Raw genomic sequence first — 22,052 nt, forward strand, 5'->3', positions numbered from 1 at the left:
AAATCACTTTATCAATAATTTATATTCTCATATATTTTATATATATTTTTATGAACGATATTTATATTCTTAAACGAAATTACATTTAAAAAACGGAAGGTCTTGGGCATAATTTTCATCGTCAAAAAAATGTTTCAGTTAAGACAAAAGGTTTTTCCATTTATAATTAGATTCTTTCTAGGAGTTAAATGAAGATATCCGGGTGGATTTGTAACACAACAGTTGTATAAATGTAAATGGCCGTTCAATAAGAAATAAGAATATAAAAAGTAAAAGAAAAAACTAGAAATTTAAGTATGTTAACAATAAATAAATAGTGTATAATCAGTCATGTATTTCTTTTAAAAAAAGAAAACCGAAAATAGTTTCCATGCAAAGGTTGTAGATTAAGACTTGTAAGTCTATCTATCTACATTTAACTCTGGAAACTCAAGACCTATAAAAAGTAGGCGGTCAGAAGACTTATGGGAGATAGAGTCGGTTACAGTTAGAAAAGTGAAACGAATTGATGATAGATGCATAAACCGGGTCATAACTTAACCCGACCCAGTTTATGTTCCTAGTAATAATAATAATAATAACTGTTATTATTTATAGGTTGTTTATTAATTTCAGCAAGTAAAGTCGGTGTCTACTTCTTCGTTCTTATCCTCTTCACCATACCACACCACACCACCTTCTTCTTCTCTGTCTCTTACCATTTTATTCAAATTCACCCATGTATCCTCCATGTCCTTATTATTATTATAATATTTATTCCCATCTCTGTAACACCCACTTATAATAATAACAAATCCGTTCATCGATTGCTCGTACCAAAATAATGTTGTCAAGATCCTCGTTTAATCTGCTTAACCTGGACGATTATTCGTGTGTAACCGATCGGCCTCGGATACCCAGAGTCATGACGGTCGCCGGAATATTATCCGAGTTCGAAGAGGATAATGTTTCCGGTAAATCGGAAAACGACGTCGTGTCGTCGGCGCCGGAGCGTCGGATTATTGTGGCGAATCAATTGCCGGTGAAGGGTTACCGAGACGTGGAAACGAGTAAATGGGTATTCGAATACGACCCGGATGCGTTGGTGCTCCAGTTAAAATCCGGGTTTGGATCCGACGTGGAGTGCGTGTATGTCGGATCCTTACATGTTGACGTGGACCCGTCGGAGCAGGAGGAGGTGGGTCAAACGTTGTTGGATAAGTTTCGGTGCGTACCCACGTTCTTATCCTCGGAGATTCAGAATAAATTTTATCATGGGTTTTGTAAGCATTATTTATGGCCTTTGTTTCATTACATGTTGCCCGTGACCCGAACCCATGGGGTCCGGTTCGATCGGGTCGCCTGGCAGGCCTATGTGTCTGCTAATAAGATATTTGCTGACAAAGTGATGGAGGTCATTAACCCGGATGAGGATTATGTTTGGATACATGATTATCATCTTATGGTGATGCCTACTTTTTTAAGAAAAAGATTTCACCGGGTTCGGGTCGGGTTTTTCTTGCACAGCCCGTTTCCGTCGTCCGAGATATACCGAACTTTACCCGTGCGAGACGAGATTCTTCGGGCCCTGTTGAATTGTGATTTAATCGGGTTTCATACGTTCGATTACGCCCGGCATTTTCTTTCGTCGTGCAGTCGAATGCTGGGCCTCGATTACAAGTCTAAGAGAGGGTATATTGGGCTCGAGTATTATGGTAGGACAGTTAGCATCAAGATTTTACCGGTTGGGATCCATATGGGTCAGATTGAGTCCGTGAAATCTTCGGACCGAACTGCGAAAAAAGTCCAGGAACTGAAGGAAGTTTATGGGGGGAAAGTTGTGATCTTGGGTGTTGATGATATGGATATGTTTAAAGGGATTAGTTTGAAGTTTTTAGCCATGGGTCAGTTGTTGGAGGACTATCCCGGGCTATGTGGCTCGGTGGTATTGGTTCAGATTGTGAATCCGGCTCGAAGCCGAGGTCATGACATTCAAGAAGTTGAGGATGAGACGCGAAAAGTGGCTAGTGAGGTTAACCGGCGGTTTGGGAAAAATGGGTATGAACCGATTGTGTTTGTCAACGGTCCAGTCTCGACAGAGGAGAAGATTGCGTACTATGCGATATCTGAATGTGTCGTGGTGAATGCGGTTCGGGATGGTATGAATTTGGTGCCTTACAAGTACACGGTCTCGAGACAAGGTAGTCCTGAGCTGGATAACGCCTTAGGGATTAGTGAACAGGAATGTAGAAAAAGTGTGATTATTGTCTCGGAGTTTATCGGGTGTTCACCGTCTTTAAGTGGAGCGATTCGGGTCAACCCGTGGAATATTGACTCGGTTACCGAGGCAATGAGTTTAGCCATCATGATGCCTGATAGCGAGAAGAGGTTGCGACACGAGAAGCATTATAAGTATGTTAGTTCTCATGATGTTGGTTACTGGGCTAAAAGCTTTGATCAAGACCTTGAGAGGGCGTGTAAGGATCATTTTCACAAACGTTGTTGGGGGGTAGGGTTCGGTTTGGGCTTTCGGGTTGTGGCCCTCGGGTTGAACTTTAGGAAACTATCGGTTGAACACATTGTTTCGGCTTATAATAAGACGAACAGTCGGTTGATTTTGCTTGACTACGACGGTACCGTTATGCCACAAGCTTCTGTTGATAAAACCCCAAGCAAAGAAGTTATTTCCATATTAAGTGTGCTATCTAACGACCCGAAGAACGTGGTGTTTATTGTTAGCGGTCGAGGGAAGGATTCGTTAAGCAAGTGGTTTGACTCGTGTAAGAATCTTGGGTTATCGGCTGAACATGGGTGGTTGACTCGATGGAGTGGTGACTCGGACTGGGAATGTTCTGGTGGCTTAGCAGTGGATGCCGAGTGGAAAAAGGTGGCTCTACCAGTTATGGAGCATTATACCGAAGCAACTGATGGCTCCTTCATAGAGCAAAAGGAGAGTGCTTTAGTTTGGCATCATCAAGAAGCCGACCCGGATTTTGGGATGTGGCAGGCTAAAGAGCTACTTGATCACCTCGAAAGCGTGCTAGCCAACGAGCCCGTGGTAGTGAAACGAGGACAAAATATCGTCGAAGTGAACCCGCAGGTAACTTTTTATCATTCGTTCAATTGGTAGTGTTAAGTGTTAAACTGTTAAGCCCCTATATACACAAGACTTTATTTTCACTTTTTAATCAAGGGGGTGATTGGTATGTTAAGCAACTTATGACTATTAACTTTTGTAAAAGTTAAAAGGTGTTTGGTATTGTCACATTGTGTGTTATTGTAAGGGGATAAGTTAATAAGTTATAACTTATTGTCTTATGAAAAAGTTATAAGGAGGCAAAATAAGGAATGCCAAACACCCCCAAAGTATTTGTTAATTCTAAATCATGTAACGAGTGACAATTCCGGTTCAAAAATTAAGTTTCAAAATAAACATTTATTTATAGCCAATCCGTTTTAACCCAATCGATTTTTGCCACCAGTCCAAAAGTTTATGGATATGTCACTATGCGTTCCATACTTAAATAACATCATTTAATGTTGTTGAATGTTGATGTCTGTTCCCATTTATGAACTTCAATTAATTAATGTTGTTGAATGTTGATATTTGAAGGGTGTGAGCAAAGGAGTGGTGGTGGAAAGCCTAATTGCAAGCATGCAAAGTAAGGGAAAGCCTTTGGATTTCGTGTTATGCATTGGAGATGATCGGTCAGATGAGGACATGTTCGAGAAGATCTCTAGTTCGGTTGTGAACCGTGGAATAGCCGAAGTGTTTGCGTGTACGGTTGGACAGAAACCGAGTATGGCAAAATACTATCTTGATGATACTATAGATGTGATCAAGATGCTTCATGGGCTTGAGTCGGCTTCGACTCAAGTTCCAAAGACTGTCGGGTCTGGAGTGTCGTTTGAAACAAGCTTTTAAACATGTTTTTTTAGGTTCTTTTGTTGGTAAAAATGCAGATGTAGACACATAATCTCTTGTATAGAGCATATACACATGGTTAAGTTATATATATATATATATTTTTTTAGATTTACTTCTTTCATTATATAGAAACATAGATATTACATCAACATAGCAGGTAGGCGGGCAACAAGCTGCGCCGCCCCCTTTTTGAATTGCAAACCCTAACCTGCTAAAGACATACCCCTGCCCCTTTAGAGTCGACACATTGCTATGCACAACCCGTTGGACCCTGGTTAGGAAACGGATAGCTTCCGGTGCCAAGGAGCCAAAGGTATCAAAAGCTAAAGGGACAAAAACATGTTGGTTCTCTTCGCAGGCTTTAGCATGTTTCTCCACCTTCTTCGTTTCAGCCCTTTTCATTGCTTGCCCAGCTACAAACCCATTATCCCTCAAACCAGCTAAGGGAGATACCCCTGTGAGGTCAACACAAGCGTGTTTTCCCCCGGCCCAACCAAAGACGAGCAAATCTGCCGGTCGTAGAGTGGATCTCCCTTCCGTGGGGTCTGTAAGGAAGTTTACGGGGGCTTTCTTTTTAGCTGATATCCCAGCTCGCCTTAAGATGTCCCAAAGAACGTCCCGCACCCAATCATGTAGGTATTTGAACCCAGGCATCTCCTTGCAATTAATCGCATGCTCTCCGAATTTATCCAGGCAAGCCTTATGGCAGATCGGACATGTTTCGTCTTCTGGGTACATTGGGACCATCAAACGGTACTTAAGAATACTCGACCGCAGACATGCTTTGGCCCAAGCCATCAATCGGGATAACGGTCAGAAAATCTTGGGCATGAGGACCTTGTAAGTTATATTGTTCTTGAATTTGTATTTGTCGAAATGTCCTTCCAAGATGGTGGCATTCCCACGATCCGAGTTACAAGTGTCCTAGGATCCCGCATTAGCGCCGCGACCAGCGGGGGGGTGCAAGGATCTTACATGAGGGAGGGTGCGCCACATTAGATTCTGGGGGTCATCCACTGAGCACTAGATTGTGGGGGTCATCCACTGATCCATACTTATTGGCCGTAGGTTGTGAATAACAATCTTAGATTATTCGATCCATATCGGCCTTAGGTTGTGAATAACGAGCTCAGATTATTAGAGGCAAAGAATAGGATGAGTTATTTTAAGAAGTTCTACACCAAAGCAATTAATTACCCATTTCAAATAGTGATAGGTTCGTAAATTTATAAATCATGAATCTTACCAAATATTCTAAATCTAGGTCGGAAATCAATAAACCCCAAATATGGGACATAGATGATTCAAAGCTATGGGTTAAATGTTTCCATTATCTACTTTATTATGATGGTGCAACCTTATCACTTCCATGTCACCATGATCAATAACCCAACCAACTCCACCTATATAGCACTTTCATCTTGCAAATCAATCCAAATATTAGTCACACTAGATTAGAACCCGTGTAATACACGGGGTGGTACTAAAATAAAAACAAATACTATTATAATAATATAAATAATTAAAAATGATTATCATCTTTGTATACTACATGAGCTGAACAACCAAAATGAATGCGTGTTTGTACAAGTGAATAACAAATTCATGATTTACTTTTGTCACTAAAGTAACGACATTTTATATTGAAAAACATTGATCTCATGTTGAAACGTCTATTTCATAAATCAATACAATAGTAAACTAATAACATTTCTATTCTTAAATTAGTATTATTAAAGTGTAAAACTGGCTAATAACTAACTCACATGTATACAACATTAGTATATCTTCTATGTAATCCTTTATTCAAGTTTCTTCCATGCTTTCGAACAACATGCATGATGTTGTAATACATATAATTACAAACCATTAGCATCCACGTATACTACACGCACTAATATTATGGGAAAAAACATCCGCATCTGAGTTAGCTAACATGGTTGCAAAACACATAGAGTTTTATTCCGATTTTGTGTCGTTTTGTGCGTAAACTGTTAACGAATATAACTTTTTCTTGCATGAAATTAAATGTTTGTGTATGTGATAGGTTCCATGTTGAAGAGAGCGAGAAAACGAGTCAAATGGAAAAAGAATCAACTAAAACGGAGCTCGGATGAAGCCGGTACGCAAAAACGAAGATAAACGAGCTAAAAGTCGAAAAACGTCAGAAAATGTCATGTTCGAGCTACGCGACCAGGTCATACCATTCAAGAAGCATGTGGTAGATTCCAACATGTCCCAAGGCTGCCAAGAATGTTCAAGAATCAGCTACCACGTCTATTTTGTCTTCTAGTGGGCCTAGTGGGCTTGTTTTAACCTATTTTATATTAGGAAGGAGGTGATTAAACATATATATAAACCCTAAGAGCCTATGAACGATTTTATTCAAGTTTCCAGCCATCCCACACCTGCTCTAGAGGAGAAACCAAGGAGGACAAGCTTACGGTTCCATCTTTTATCCTTCGGTTGTCGGTTTTGACTATTTTAACGTTTGTGAGTTCGTTTTTGGTTATTAAGCATTCAAACCTTTTGTAATCAGATTTATATGAGCATGTTTATCATTTATATCTATTTTATCTACTGTTCATTGATTATGATTGGCTAAACTTATTAGTTCTACCTAGGTTAGATGAATATTATTAGGTTTTAATGAGTTTTATGGATTGTTGATCATCATGGCTTGAATTGTTAATGAAAAGTTTGGTTTAACATTGAATTAGGTTGTGTTTAGTGGCTGTAAATTTATTAGTTATACTCATATACCTCTTGCTTTGATTAATTGAATAGGTTTTGATTGATTTTAGCTTGTTTGAACTCTTTACTTTGTGTCTAGAGATTGCAATTCGGGGTGATCAACCGTAGGGTTTAAGTGGGTATATTAATTGATTAGATTCAGCGGGTGAACACCTTCTTAGGTACCGAGAGGTGATAGGAAGTAAACTCGTCTCATAGCTTTTGCTTGTTAGAATTAGGATCGCTCGAGAGCGGGTTCGGTTCTTGTCGGGTTTGGGTTTTTGAGCGATTAGTTGGTCTAGTTTAAGTTAAACTAAATTGTTTCTCTATCCTTGGTTGCGTAGTATTCGTCTCCATTAGGGTAGTGTGTCGGTGAGTCCGAGAGGAGAGTCGGCATTAGAACACTTTAACATTTCGTTTCTCGGTTTGTTCTTAAAATCAACTAGGTGTAAGTTAGAGTTTGTTAGTGAGACTGAGAGGTGATCTAGCTTTCTTAAGTGAACCTTAGTTGAGTCATCCTTAGTAACCGGTGTCGTGAGAGTCTTCAATCCATTACCTTATTATACCTTCAATATGATTCTTACCTAGGTAGACGTTTTCTCCGATTGCAGTTAAGTTTCTAAGTTTCAAGTGTTTAGTTAAGTTAAGTTAAGTCTAGCTAAATAATTTAGTTAAAGTAAGTTAGGTTAAGTAGTTAATTATTAAAAATCATTTAAATATTCTTAGGTGAGTCTTGGTTAGGGTTAAGTATCATTAACGTTTTCAAGTGTCCTTGTGTTCGATACTCGGACTTCCATAGTGCTATACTATTAGTGATCGGTACACTTGCCGGTTTTGTGTGGCTTCTTTAGGGATTTTGTTTAATAAATTTATAGCTTAGTTGTGAGAGCATCATTATACACACATCAAGTTTTTGGCGCCGTTGCCGGGGACACGGTTAGAGGCGTATTGAGAACGACCCGATTTGGGATTTACCTATTGTATTTTCGTATATTTAGATTAGATTAGTTATTTTAATTAGTTTAATTTTATTTTTAGTATTTTATTCTATTTTTATCTGGTGCCCGTGATCATTTTCTTTTGAGTGTTCTTTAAAGGAAATATGTTCGGACGACACGTTGGAATGCCATGGTGCAAAGTGTGTGACAGAGATCACTGGGTACATGATGCTTATGAGCGAAGGAGGATAGAAGTCGAGGCACGGAAAGCTCCATGGGAATCACTTGTGGCAAAGCCTCCTCCATACCAATTTGCATATGATCAAATGGGGAACTTCTTAGGGTATAAAGACTTATCGGGAAATATATTAGAGCCAACCCCAGAATTGGAATCAATAATGGACGATGTATTGTTTTCCATTAGAAATGATTTGGAATATATTCCACCTTTGAATCCACCTTTGTTTGAAACCCTGAGTGAGAATGAAGATACCGGAATGGAGGAGCATAGAGTAGAGGATTATGTTCCCTCTTGGGAGGAAGAATTTAATGATGAGTTTGGTGAAGAGTTGATGGACTTTGCCACTACGGATGAAAGCAAGTTTGACCCACTTGGTGATCTAAAGCTGCTTGAAGATTTAATATATAACGAGCCAAGTGTGGGGATCGAGAAGAAGCTTTGTAAGGAGAGCCATGAAGTAGTTAGTGATTTGGTCCTTCCGACACTTCACCTCGATTGTGAAAAACCAAAACACGAACCGTACTCAATCTCCATTCGGGACGTGTTAAGGTTTAAAAGTTTGGCTAAAAGAACTAGAAGGAGGATTTCTGGGCGAAGAAATCGTAGTGTGATGAAGAGATTGACTTCCCCGTTTCACTTCATTGAACCATTTTTGGGGGAATTCAAGAGTTGGTGGGCCGAGTTTAATTCATATGGTCGGGCCAATGAGAGTTGTGCAATTGGTTTCTTCCCGACCAATTGTAAGAGGAGAGTATTGAGGAGCATCGATGGGAAGAGGATAAAGGAGAAGCCTCCTGATTGAGGTTTCGGGAGCGAGTCCGGCTGAAAACTATTCAATAAACTTAGCGCTTCCCGGGAGGCAACCCGGTAATATCTTTCCTTATTATTTTATTTTCATTTTTATTTATATTTCCGAGTTTTGCCAGGTGTTTCTTCTCTTACTTGCAGGTTATTCCTTGGTTGGCTAATGACTGTTGATGAGCTGGAGTTTTAAACAAGTGTGAGGATGCAATATCCTTAAGGATTGCCGCTTTCGTTTCGTTAGTGATAGCTTGATAGAGAGCACTGGAGTTTTAAGCTTGCGTTCGAATAGGAGGGCGAGGAACATGATTCACCGCATACTTGCAGATCACATATACCAGGGGAGTCTGTTCCACTTTATTTTTCTTTATGTTTAGTTTTGTCTTTTCCTTGTCTCACATTGAGGGCAATGTGAAATTTAAGTGTGGGGATGGGGAACTGACGTTTTCATTTTAAGAAAAATAAAAGAATATTGAAAATCTTGAGAGTTAATATTTAAAGTAAAAAATTTAAAGAAAAATATCCCTTGAAAATTGTTTTTCTTCTACGTTATGCAGTAAATGATATTATTACCGTTGTGTTAACGAACTCTCGGAACTTTTGAAAAATATATAATATAATAATAAAAGAAAGGATGGTTTGCATATCTGATTTGGGATGTGTCGGTAGGCCCAACTAGTTTTGATAGTCCTCTTTAGCAGTTTATATATATATAATAATCTGAAAAACGGTGAAACCGAATTTCGATGCTTAGGGAGGATTACCATAATCTGAAAACTTTGAGATGGTTATTCTTAGATGCACTCAAAACCAGCACACGCCACATGTCCATCTTTCTACAAGCTTAGAAATAGTTATATATTTTAGGGTGATATAAAAGATTGAAAAAAAAGAAAAAAAAAAAGAAGAAAAAAGAGAAAAAAAAAGAAAAGAAAAGAAAAGTATGTATTGAAAGTTATGTTTGTATATTCTCAAAAGTTGTTCAAGAAAAGCAAAATGCTTGTGAAGAAAGTTATGTATTGTAAAATGCCAAAGAAGCATTCTTTAAAGTTAGTAAAAGAGGCCAAAGATGCACATACTAGACGGGACTTAGAGTTTACGTGTTGCTAAGGGGATAGTGACTCTGAGGTTATCGCTATTGGGGCTCGAAGGTTCTTAGTCAATAAATACCAAATTAGGAATTTATAGGACAAAGTCCAATAATATTTAGGAATAGCTCGTACGACCTCCACATGACCATTCATCCATCAAAATTTCTCCAAGTGCATCTAATTAGTACAATCAACGAGTCCTTGGCTTATGGTGATTTGTCGAGCCATTTTGCTTCGACTCTAGTTCTTCTAGCTCTGTTTGTCTGAGATGGGGTAGGTGTAGCCTTAATTTTTGGACTTAAAAAGTTTAATGCAAAAGGGGGGCTTGATTAGCTGGTGGCTGGGTTTAAGTGGACAACAATATCGGCAATCGCGGTCAATATGTCGAGTTGTTTCTTGTGCTTTAGTAATGTTAAATAATCTGGGAGTTTGTTGTTTTTTACTTGGTTATGATCCTGTGTAGATTTCTTTTTCAGGGACGAAAAAGGATCAAGTGTGGGGATATTTGATGTGTTGCAAAACACATAAAGTTTTATTCCGATTTTGTGTCGTTTTGTGCGTAAACTGTTAACGAATATAACTTTTTCTTGCATGAAATTAAATGTTTGTGTATGTGATAGGTTCCATGTTGAATAGAGCGAGAAAACGAGTCAATGGAAAAAGAATCAACTAAAACGGAGCTCGGATGAAGCCGGTACGCAAAAACGAAGATAAACGAGCTAAAAGTCGAAAAACGTCAGAAAATGTCATGTTCGAGCTACGCGACCAGGTCATACCATTCAAGAAGCATGTGGTAGATTCCAACATGTCCCAAGGCTGCCAAGAATGTTCAAGAATCAGCTACCACGTCTATTTTGTCTTCTAGTGGGCCTAGTGGGCTTGTTTTAACCTATTTTATATTAGGAAGGAGGTGATTAAACATATATATAAACCCTAAAAGGCTATAAACGATTTTATTCAAGTTTCCAGCCATCCCACACCTGCTCTAGAGGAGAAACCAAGGAGGACAAGCTTACGGTTCCATCTTTTATCCTCCGGTTGTCGGTTTTGACTATTTTAACGTTTGTGAGTTCATTTTTGGTTTTTAAGCATTCAAACCTTTTGTAATCAGATTTATATGAGCATGTTTATCATTTATATCTATTTTATCTACTGTTCATTGATTATGATTGGCTAAACTTATTAGTTCTACCTAGGTTAGATGAATATTGTTAGGTTTTAATGAGTTTTATGGATTGTTGATCATCATGGCTTGAATTGTTAATGAAAAGTTTGGTTTAACATTGAATTAGGTTGTGTTTAGTGGCTGTGAATTTATTAGTTATACTCATATACCTCTTGCTTTGATTAATTGAATAGGTTTTGATTGATTTTTGCTTGTTTGAACTCTTTACTTTGTGTCTAGAGATTGTTTGCGGGGTGATCAACCGTAGGGTTTAAGTGGGTATATTAATTGATTAGATTCAGCGGGTGAACACCTTCTTAGATACCGAGAGGTGATAGGAAGTAAACTCGTCTCATAGCTTTTGCTTGTTAGAATTAGGATCGCGCGAGAGCGGGTTCGGTTCTTGTCGGGTTTGGGTTTTTGAGCGATTAGTTGGTCTAGTTTAAGTTAAACTAAATTGTTCCTCTATCCTTGGTTGCGTAGTATTCGTCTCCATTAGGGTAGTGTGTCGGTGAGTCCGAGAGGAGAGTCGGCATTAGAACACTTTAACATTTCGTTTCTCGGTTTGTTCTTAAAATCAACTAGGTGTAAGTTAGAGTTTGCTAGTGAGACTGAGAGGTGATCTAGCTTTCTTAAGTGAACCTTAGTTGAGTCATCCTTAGTAACCGGTGTCGTGAGAGTCTTCAATCCATTACCTTATTATACCTTCAATATGATTCTTACCTAGGTAGACGTTTTCTCCGATTGCAGTTAAGTTTCTAAGTTTCAAGTGTTTAGTTAAGTTAAGTTAAGTCTAGCTAAATAATTTAGTTAAAGTAAGTTAGGTTAAGTAGTTAATTATTAAAAATCATTTAAATATTCTTAGGTGAGTCTTGGTTAGGGTTAAGTATCATTAACGTTTTCAAGTGTCCTTGTGTTCGATACTCGGACTTCCATAGTGCTATACTATTAGTGATCGGTACACTTGCCGGTTTTGTGGCTTCTTTAGGGATTTTGTTTAATAGATTTATAGCTTAGTTGTGAGAGCATCATTATACACACATCAACACCGATTAAAGTTATTGCGGTAAACATAGCAATTAGGAAATCATGATTTTTGTAATGAGTTTATGATATACTTAATAAGCTAAGAGCTAATTGAGGATTTGTGAAACTCTCCTAACAATTTTATAACAAATTTGTGGATCAATAATACGCAGATTATGCTCTCTAATTAACTGTTCTCGATAGCAATAATCACCAACCCGCTAAGTCTTTCTTGAGGCATTTTGGGTTGAAAATAAGATTTTAATAACTATAATCATGAAAAACTCATTTTTGTGGATGCTACCATGATTACTGGCTTTTGAAGTCGACTTTTCTATTATCCCGCCTATTCGTTTCTTTTATTTATTCAACTAATATTGAATAATTAAAATTTTTTCAAAATTTACTGGGCCTATAAGTCTGGTGTTTGAAGTCGACTTTGCTATTATCCCGCCTATTCGTTTCTTTTATTTATTCAACTTATATTGAATAATTAAAAGTACATGACCTTTTTCAAAATTTAGTGGTCCTATAAGTGTTTGGGTAATCCAAAAAGAGGGGTCCAAAAGGTGTTTGAGTAATATAAAAATAGTTGATTATAAACACTCGGGTATTCTACATATATAACATTGGGAATTATAAAAAAAATGTGCCCCCGAAGAAAACGTGCCCCGGCCGGTCGCCCACTTTGCACAACCCAAGAGTCGCCCATGCTTTTCTGTAGTACATGATCTTTAATTATTTTCATTGCTTTAATAGCTTCAATAATAATCATTCATGCAAAACGACAAATCATGAAAATGAAAAGTTCGTAAATGATGTTTTATACATATATATATATATATATATATATATATATTGCATAGATAAACAATGAAAAGCTAAATTACTTACATGCCTAAATAATTTTATATATTTAAATTACCCAAAATACCCTTTATTGTAAAGAAAAGGGTAAAAGTATAACTTCATCAAGGTTTTTTCAAGAAAGATGAGAAACCAACAACAAACTGAAAAACAAAATAGGGGTCACTCAACCCGACCCGTTGTGAAGTATTTTTAAAATTCGAAGGAAATTGAGGAAGGTGTCGACGGATAAGTCAACCCAACCAATTTGCAAGTACTTAAGCCAACAGTAATAAAAAGAAAAACATTAGTATGTCACTCACATCATATATGCAAATGTAAATACGATTAATGACTTATCCAATTATAATAAAAAAACAATTTGATAATACTTTTCTTCTCAATATGAAAAAGAATTTGAACACTTAAATGAAAATAATTATTTGAATCATGTTGTAAAACAAGCCTAATAGCTAAAACATAGAGAAGAAGATGTAGTGAGAAAGAGAGAGATTTTATTAATAAGGTGTGTATTACAAAGAGGGACATGAGATGTATATATAGTGTAGGAAAACTTGGAGAGAAAGCTAATCTATATTAGGTATTGATAACCATAATATTAATATATTTATAACACTCCCCCTTGGTTATCAACATAATACGTTTGGAGATGCTGCCTCATTAAAAACCTTGCTAGGAAAACCCAGTGGGACAAACCATTGCTAAGGGAAAAAGAATGCAGCGCGTATTGTCTCCCTCTGATTTATGTATCCGTTAAAATGGTAAATATCGATCTTCTATGAAAGTTGCCCAAAACTTTTGTAGTCAATCATTTGCGTCCGTCCTTTAACATTTGAATCCTTAAGTTGAATAATGTTGTATGATCTTCACGTGAAAACTTTTATTGCTTCATATGGTAAACACTATAACTCTGTTGTGTTTCTCTGCATCAACAAGACTAACCAAACTTGTTTTGATGGGTTAGTAAATTATAAACACATACCTTTCATACCAGAAATATATGTTTTAACCCATTCCAATTTGTCTCCTAGCAGGGCACAAGCCGATAAATATAAATACATAAAATAATAATCATATATAACTAACAGTAGAACATAATGCACATACTCTTTTAATTATGGTATTTCCGAACCAATAATATTTCATATTCAGATAGGAAATGATATAGAGTCATTGTTATGCATCCTTTAACATGCCAAAAGGATTAAATTTGTCCATGGTAAAATGTCTCAACATTTTCTATATGCACTTTGGTGGATTTATAAACATATAATATATAATTACACATATACTCGAACTATAAGTCAAGCAATCGTGTCAAAGACTTTTAAAAAGAACTTTCTCATTAAAAGCTCATAAGTTTGTCTCGATGATGTTTACATCATCATTATAATGAACTTTTAAGAGTTAAATTTTGATAAAAGTATGGCTAGTTATATCCAACTTATCTCCCTCTTTATCAAAATATCTCTTGATTTGTATCAACTCAATCCGAATAATTTAATCCATACTTAATAAGCATAAATCCATGCATTTACCAATCCATCATGGACTTCTTTTTAACTTGACAAATTATGCATACACATTCACTTTTCCAGGATTTTTGCTTCATAAACTTCTCATTAACACATCATTTTGTATCACATATCAAAAATTCATATTGTACAATTTCTTTGTTTATTGAGATATTGTACTCATCATGTGCATTCTCTTCTATGTGTATGCTTATTGATGCACAAAAATTCACTCATTAAGATGTATCACTTAACCTTTCAAGTATTAAACTACCTTAGGAAATTCTTCATGAGTTTCATTTATGCTCAACATATTCAATAATCGTAACGTATTCAAATATGAATCTATATACAACATGAGTCATAGTGTTCTCGAGAATTTAATTTACATGATTTGATAATTCAAATCCTTCGAAGACTTTCTTGTAAACTTTCAATATCAACTGAATCGCAATATTTATTAGACGTGTATCAATTCTCTCTTTTTATTACCAGACTTTTTAGTTATCGAAAAGTCATTGCTTCTACCATTGAAGAATGTCTCACCTCATAACTAATCATGGGTCTTTGCAAAATCCTTGTGCTATCAATTTTGCCTTATATCACTTAACAAAGTTTCATAACTCATATACAAGACCCCTTTGTATCCATCACATTTTACAACTTTAGTTGTACGGACTGCTGGTCCAACAAACTTTCCGTTATTTAGAGAATTCAACTCTGCCATGTTTGCGTCTTTCCACTTTGGCCAGTCATTTTTCATAGACAGATTTATAATCATGATCCTCATCATCTTTATATCAAGCGCTAATTATATATATAATGACGTCGGATTTATTTCGATTCCATATATGTTATAGACATGATACGGTACAATTTACTAAGAGCTCTTTATATTTAGGTACCTAAGGTTCTTCAAGAACCATCATGTCTAATCTCTTTCAAGAAACCTTTTACTGCACCTCGACTTGACCATCTTCATTATTTGCTCCAATTTTTGAGGAAATTTTACCTTTGGAACCGATTAGTCTACCACGCTACACTCGTGCGTTAGACTTATTGTCAGTATGCATTGTCCTTCCTGGACATTTATTAATTGGAGCATTAGCAGTTCGTATAGGTGTCTTAGTTAGACACTCACTTTTGGTCAGTGAATCGTCTGGTAATTGATTCGCAAATCTTTATACATGAATTATCTTCTGAACTTTTAGTTCATATAATTTAGTTTGAGGATCAATGATAATTCATTCGAATTTTTCCCTTTCCAACTGCTTTATTTCTCCCCCTAATGTTGGGAATGCAGGTTCACTGAAGTGAAAACCAATGAGCTATAAACAAATATCACATTAACAGCTCTAAGTATATAATTTTAGATATTGATATAAATTCCCAACTTCCTTTGTGGCCTCATCTTTGTGTCTTGTGGTGGATTAATTTCAGTATATAACACACATTAGATGAGAAATACTTGGTTACTGATTAAAAACCAATTACAATGGGAAGGAAGTATCATAACTTATTGGCTTGATGTGGATTAGTTTTTAAGACATGTAAAATCATATTTACTCAAATACAAACATGAACATTTGCTCTCGTGATAATTGCCTTTGCAACCAATTATAGACGTTGAACAATCGTCTTTAACAAAATAATTTATGTAAGAACATAATCTGTTATGATGTTCAACACTTATTCCAATGATCATTATTAACTTCGAAATCAAATTCATCATTATAATCGAATGTAAATATACCAATCTGGAATAATATGCTTGCTATCTTATTAGCTAAGCCATAGATCATGCAAACATGAAGTTGCGATCTTGATAACCATTTAGACAATGCATCGATTTTCAAAACACTAAATGGTATCATGTTAGGATATGTGTATCCTTTTCTAAATCCCATAAATTTAGGGATTCACACCCTCCTTCAGTTGGTAACTAAATGATTACCGGCCATGCCACTATATAATCATGATCTATAAACTTCATGTTTATGATCGTATATGTATTATATGCTTCTTTAATACAATGCACAAAATGTAAGAGAACCTTTTATTATCGTTTCAAGCGATCATGCGGTTTCACTTTTGTATTTCCACATTTTGTTGTCATATATGATCAATCCATTTGCCATATGTGGTGGTCGATCTCATTATTAACATGACCAAGATAACAAATTCCTATGGCTGGTCTCATTTTTTAGATGACCAACATTAGTGAGATTTTCTCAATCGTGTTCATGATCATAATATATAGGATGATCATTAGATAATCACATTCACTTTAGATAATGAAGTAGAACCACACAATTTTCATGGTTGTACAGGTATAAATTAGTGGATCTTTCTAACTCTTTATTAATATTGCTAATTTAGGAGCATATTGAGAAGTGACAAAAAAATATTCCATATAAATAATTTTCCCGTTGTATAATAAAGATTAGGAAACCGTTACATGACCTGTCATGTAATATTTATTTGTCTATTACTGTACGACCTTAAGGAGTATGACAACATATATTATATCTATGCATGTTCATGCTATTACATGAGAGATAATAAACCACCACAACTTGTTAAATATCAATATATGAATAAATTGCAAACAAATAGAATACATGGTATACGTAAAGTTAAATATACCATACATGATGTCATAACATCTCTTTAGTCTTCGTATAAAATAGGCTATGATAAAACTTTTAGAAATAAGTTATTTTTTCCATCACTTCTAGCAAGTACATATAACTTTTGTATTAACCTAATGAAAAATACCTTTTCTTATGTATGACTATATAATCAATAAGCCTTCAAGTGTGAGCATAAGAAATTCAATCAATACATAAAAAGATTCAAAATAAATGTTACCAATATAGATTAGATTACACTTTCAACTTCAAAATATATTATCAGTAATTACTTATTATTAATTTTCTTTGTTTGGAATCACCTCTCAACGAAGCAATCTTTTATTTTTAGAGAAATATATGCAAATAAGAAAATATATAAAAACGTATCACTAACCATATTGCACACACAACCAATAACAATAAAAAGGAAAACACGAACTTAGTGGCTTACCAAAGAGATGTGATCAAAGACGGTAACCAAATAAATTATATATATTACCTATTTTAGAACACTATCCAAAAGTGCTGCCAAAATATATCATACAAAATTAATATTAAATTTAAATACACACAAAATTGCAAATAACTGCCTTTTCGATTTATTATGATATCCATACAATTATTATTTTAATAAAGTGGTAATTGGTATATAAAGTAAAGTGTAATCATTAAAATACAAATGTTCGTTTCGTATTTGAATTTGGGCTTTGAGGAGATTTAAACCGAATTGGCATAATTGAAATAAATTTTCCAAATCCAAAGCAATGTCATTAATAACACATACCGGTAAAAACTTTCATATTAAAAGGTTTAAAAAAAAATAAAATAATCAATTAAGTTGAGTAATGCATGTTGGCTAAAGTAAGAATCAAACCCCAGATAAGGAAGCGTAGAACACTAAAATTGTCAATCAAATTAAAATCAAAATCAAACTGTCTATATGGTTTCGAAAGTCCTATTTGTCAAATTCTGAAATACACTTAGAGATAAGCTCATAACAAAAGATAAAACAAGGAAAAAAAACTCAACTTTTTGAAATTCTAATAAAATATAAATTCAAAGTAATTTGATGACAACCAGATTTGTTCCATATACCATTGTATATTTTATCATAAAAAAATCGTTTAACAAAATAATAAAATTTTGCAGATTTCAAGGTTTGTTTTAGATCAAAAAAGTTTTATTGTAAGATATTGGAAACTTCTTTTCAAAACCATTAATCATGATATATACAATAATTTTTATGGAATGATATATATAAAAAAAAACTTTAACTAGTAATCAAAGATAACAAACGATACCAATTAGTATTCCAAGATGAATAAATAAGATCGAAGAATTATAATAAACTTACTTGTTTGTAGCCTTTTAGGGTAATATGAACGGTTGAAAGAAGATACGTACAAACTAACATGAAATAATAGGTTTGTGAACTCTATCAGAACGGGGAAAGAAAATCAAACTACAGATCCGTAAAATATGCGATCTAAACTTTAAAAGCAACTCGTGCTAATAACGTGTTGTAAAACAAGCCTAATAGCTAAAACATAAAGAAGAAGATGTAGGGAGAAAGAGAGAGATTTTATTAATAAGGTGTGTATTACAAAGAGGGACATGAGATGTATATATAGGGTATGAAAACTTGGAGAGAAAGCTAATCTATATTAGGTATTGATAACCATAATATTAATATATTTATAACAAATCATACATTGATATTTGTTTCTTAAGAAAAAAAATTATGTATTTCAAAAAAGTAATCGTTTTAAATTTAAACTTTTTAGATGGGTTGAGTTAGATCGACCGTGAACCCTTTCCCAAATTTTGACACATTTCAACTATTGTTAATTGTCTAACTTTTAAAAATTTTGGGTTGGCCCATAAATGTTTTTCCAAATTTTGACCGATTTCAAGTATAGCTAATCGCAAAACTTCTACAAGTTTCAAGTCAGTTCGGTTTGAACCGTGAACCTTTCCCTAAATTTGCACTCATTTTAAATACAACTAATTGTTTTAAATTTCCCTATACTCTGCAATAACTTCAAAAAAAGCAAAACATATTACATATTAACAATGACATAAATAAAACCCGTAATGAAACTTTTTTATTATAGATGAATAATGATTCAGATGCAGGGTTTATACCTAATCGAACCAACAATCATAAAATACGCTCTAAAATAGATTTAGGTTTCACATGAATAATAAACGAACATAAATTAAAATGAAAACAAACGATTGTTAAAACATTGATATCGAATCCAGATTAATAACAAACGCAATAATTGTTACAACTAGTCGAATAAATCATAATTAATAATAGTCACTTATTACTACACCACTTTCATAGTATAATGCATATTGTGAAGTTAAAAGCGTTACGGTTTGTATTAGTTCTTCAAATAATGAAGAAAAAATAATCAAATGAGGAAATAATCATAATAATATAACACCACTACATGGATATTAATATTCTTCAACTATTCGAATAAGTTTAGATTGCAAAAAACCATATCTGAAAAAAGGACAAACAAACAATCAACATTATTACCTAGAAATGGATACTCAAAAATTGATTTTGACGGGTTTAAATTCCAAACGAACCATTTATTTAAAAGGTTTACTTGTTATTAATACATAAAGAATGATTGTAGTTTTGTAACCTCTAATGGTATTTTCAAATCCATCACAACCTGGAGAGAACAAAATATCATAAGAGAAGTTCAATTTGAATTACACATAATATTACAACACATATAAGGTAATTAATATGATTATATATACACCTGTGTGGTATTGTATCCCATTTCGTAATGCGGTGATCAAACGAACTTGTTACAAAAGTACTTGTATCAACCGGATATGTGGTGGTTCACTTGTCAATTCACTACATCTGTTGAAAAGTGAACATTTCCAACCTATGCTCGCATAAAAAAAATATGTCATATCTTTCAAGATTCAAGATGACAAAAATTAGTAAAATTGAAAAAAAAATTACAAAACATAAAAACAAAGAAAAAAAGTCATATATCCAGATTCTATTGAAATAATTTACATATCAATTATGTATAATCAAAATTGTCGAGATACACACATACACATACGAATTAGGGTATAATCATCATAGAATTAGGGTTAATAATTAGGGTTAATGATTACATTAAATATGACTTCAAAGACTGATTGTTTGTTTAACGATCGTCATCAAGTCTGATTGATGTTGAATCAGATTAGATGATCGATTTCAAGGATTAGATGGCCGATATCAAATCCGATTACCTAAGATGTTGAAAATTGATTGATTTCAAAAATCAATTGATTCTTTAACAATCGACATTAGGTTTGATACATACATTTAAAGTTGAAGAGTGATTGATTCCAAAGGAAATGTTAAGCAGAATAGGTCTACGATGAAAAATAAGACCGCAGAATAGGGTAAAAATATAAAAGAGAAATTGGCGGGAATCAACTCTTTTACTATATAAGTAGAGATTTTGAAAAATAAATAAATTAATGAAATAAAAAATTAAAAAATGTCATGTGACACTTTGAAGACATTTGGTTAAATATAAAAGAGAAATTTGTGGAAAACCACTCTTTTATTATATAGGTAGAGATTTTAAAAAAGAAATAAAAGTAATGAAATAAAATATTAGAAAATGTCATGTGACACTTTAAAGACATATGATTAAATATAAAAGAGAAATTTGTGAAAATCAACTCTTTTATTATATAGGTAGATTTGAATGTTGTAGTCGTAGATTTATCGATATTAAAGATAACCTTTAAAAATATTTTTTTTTGAACCAATCACAAATGAGGCAGGATTCATTATCATGTCTAATATTGGATTCGCTTATTATAGTCAGGTCGAAATGTCTGCAGAATTTTGATCTTGTTCATTTTTTGATTGATTGTTCATCGCCTCCAAATCAAAGAAGAAAAAAAAAGGGACAAATCACAAAAGGATCATGCTGATTGAAAATCTCAAAGTTTGAGGTCAAAGCCAAGATAATCGAGTAATATTTATGGGTTGTTCGAAAAAAGCAACTTTATAATACGTGGCATCATTTGATTGGTTCCGTCTTTGACAATGTAATTTTCATTGGAAAGTTCCAAAACATCGCAAGTGCCATAAAGATTGAGTTTTATCCTTTATGTACATGTGACATCATCCGGTTGGTTCTATCTTTAGATCGAGTAAATTCCATCACTGAACATAATATATGTATGGAAACAGGAAAGTTTCAAACTTTTAAATGATTCGTTTTTTTTTTCTGTTTTTTTTCCCTTTATTTTTTAACTTAAATTTAACTGAATAATATTTTATAATTTTTGAAATGCTTTTTCCCCTTGTTATCTAGCTGAAGGTCCATTCCCTTTTATTTTCTAATAGCATATTTCGATCATATTTTTGGGTTTTGTTTCTTTTTTTTTCTGTTTGCAATAGCAAGTGCACCGATCGAACCATCTGTCATTAGTTCGGGTTGGTTAATTCAATTCGGGTTTGTCGGTTATTTTGTCTTCGGTTTTCAAGAAACATAAACTGATACGAACCCATCACACAAGAAGGGTCGGGTCAAAGTCAAAGCTATTTATTGAACCTAGTCAAAGTCATCTATAAGGAGTCAAAGTCACTTAATTAGGGGAGTCAAGGGCTGAATTAGGGGAGTCAAAGTCAAGAGGCGTATTTAGTGGAGAAACTCCTTATTAATTTTTATAGTATAAAAAAAAGCTAGGTCTCTTCTATTTTAGAGATTCTAAGTTATTTAAAATATATCAAGTTCTATTGTAATTGTAATATGGAGACTAGCCCTTCTCGAATTGGGTCTTTTATCTAAGTAATCGAATCTTTTGCTTGAGTCCAGATTCTAGACTCTATCATAAACCCAAACCTCAAATTTATAGTTTCACACTTACCATTGCGCCACCCCCACCCCCACCCCTAGAGAGTTTTCGACTTTTCCCATCAACAAATGTTGGTTACCGGTTATGTATCCATTTTGCTGGCTGTGTATATACATGATAGACATACACCCTTATTTTTAACACACATCCACATCAAACAATCATATGCTGAGAGCAATAATCATGCTCAAACAATCTGACATCGCATGAAACACAAATTAAAGGCCA

General features: G+C 34.4%; 1 protein-coding gene across 1 annotated transcript; it reads left to right on the top strand.

Annotated features, from left to right (window-relative positions):
- Nucleotides 1-786: 786 nt before the first annotated feature.
- Nucleotides 787-3,980, top strand: LOC143602656 (putative alpha,alpha-trehalose-phosphate synthase [UDP-forming] 11). The gene is made up of 2 exons (XM_077079691.1): nucleotides 787-3,079; nucleotides 3,593-3,980. Exons 1-2 carry the CDS (start codon nucleotides 824-826, stop codon nucleotides 3,902-3,904), a joined length of 2,568 nt encoding a protein of 855 aa, XP_076935806.1. The 5' UTR covers nucleotides 787-823; the 3' UTR covers nucleotides 3,905-3,980.
- Nucleotides 3,981-22,052: the final 18,072 nt, after the last annotated feature.

Source organism: Bidens hawaiensis, unplaced genomic scaffold (genome assembly GCF_021521415.1).
Source record: "Bidens hawaiensis isolate Kalapana, Puna unplaced genomic scaffold, B.hawaiensis_p1.1 tig00059296_1, whole genome shotgun sequence".
Lineage (NCBI taxonomy): Eukaryota > Viridiplantae > Streptophyta > Magnoliopsida > Asterales > Asteraceae > Bidens > Bidens hawaiensis.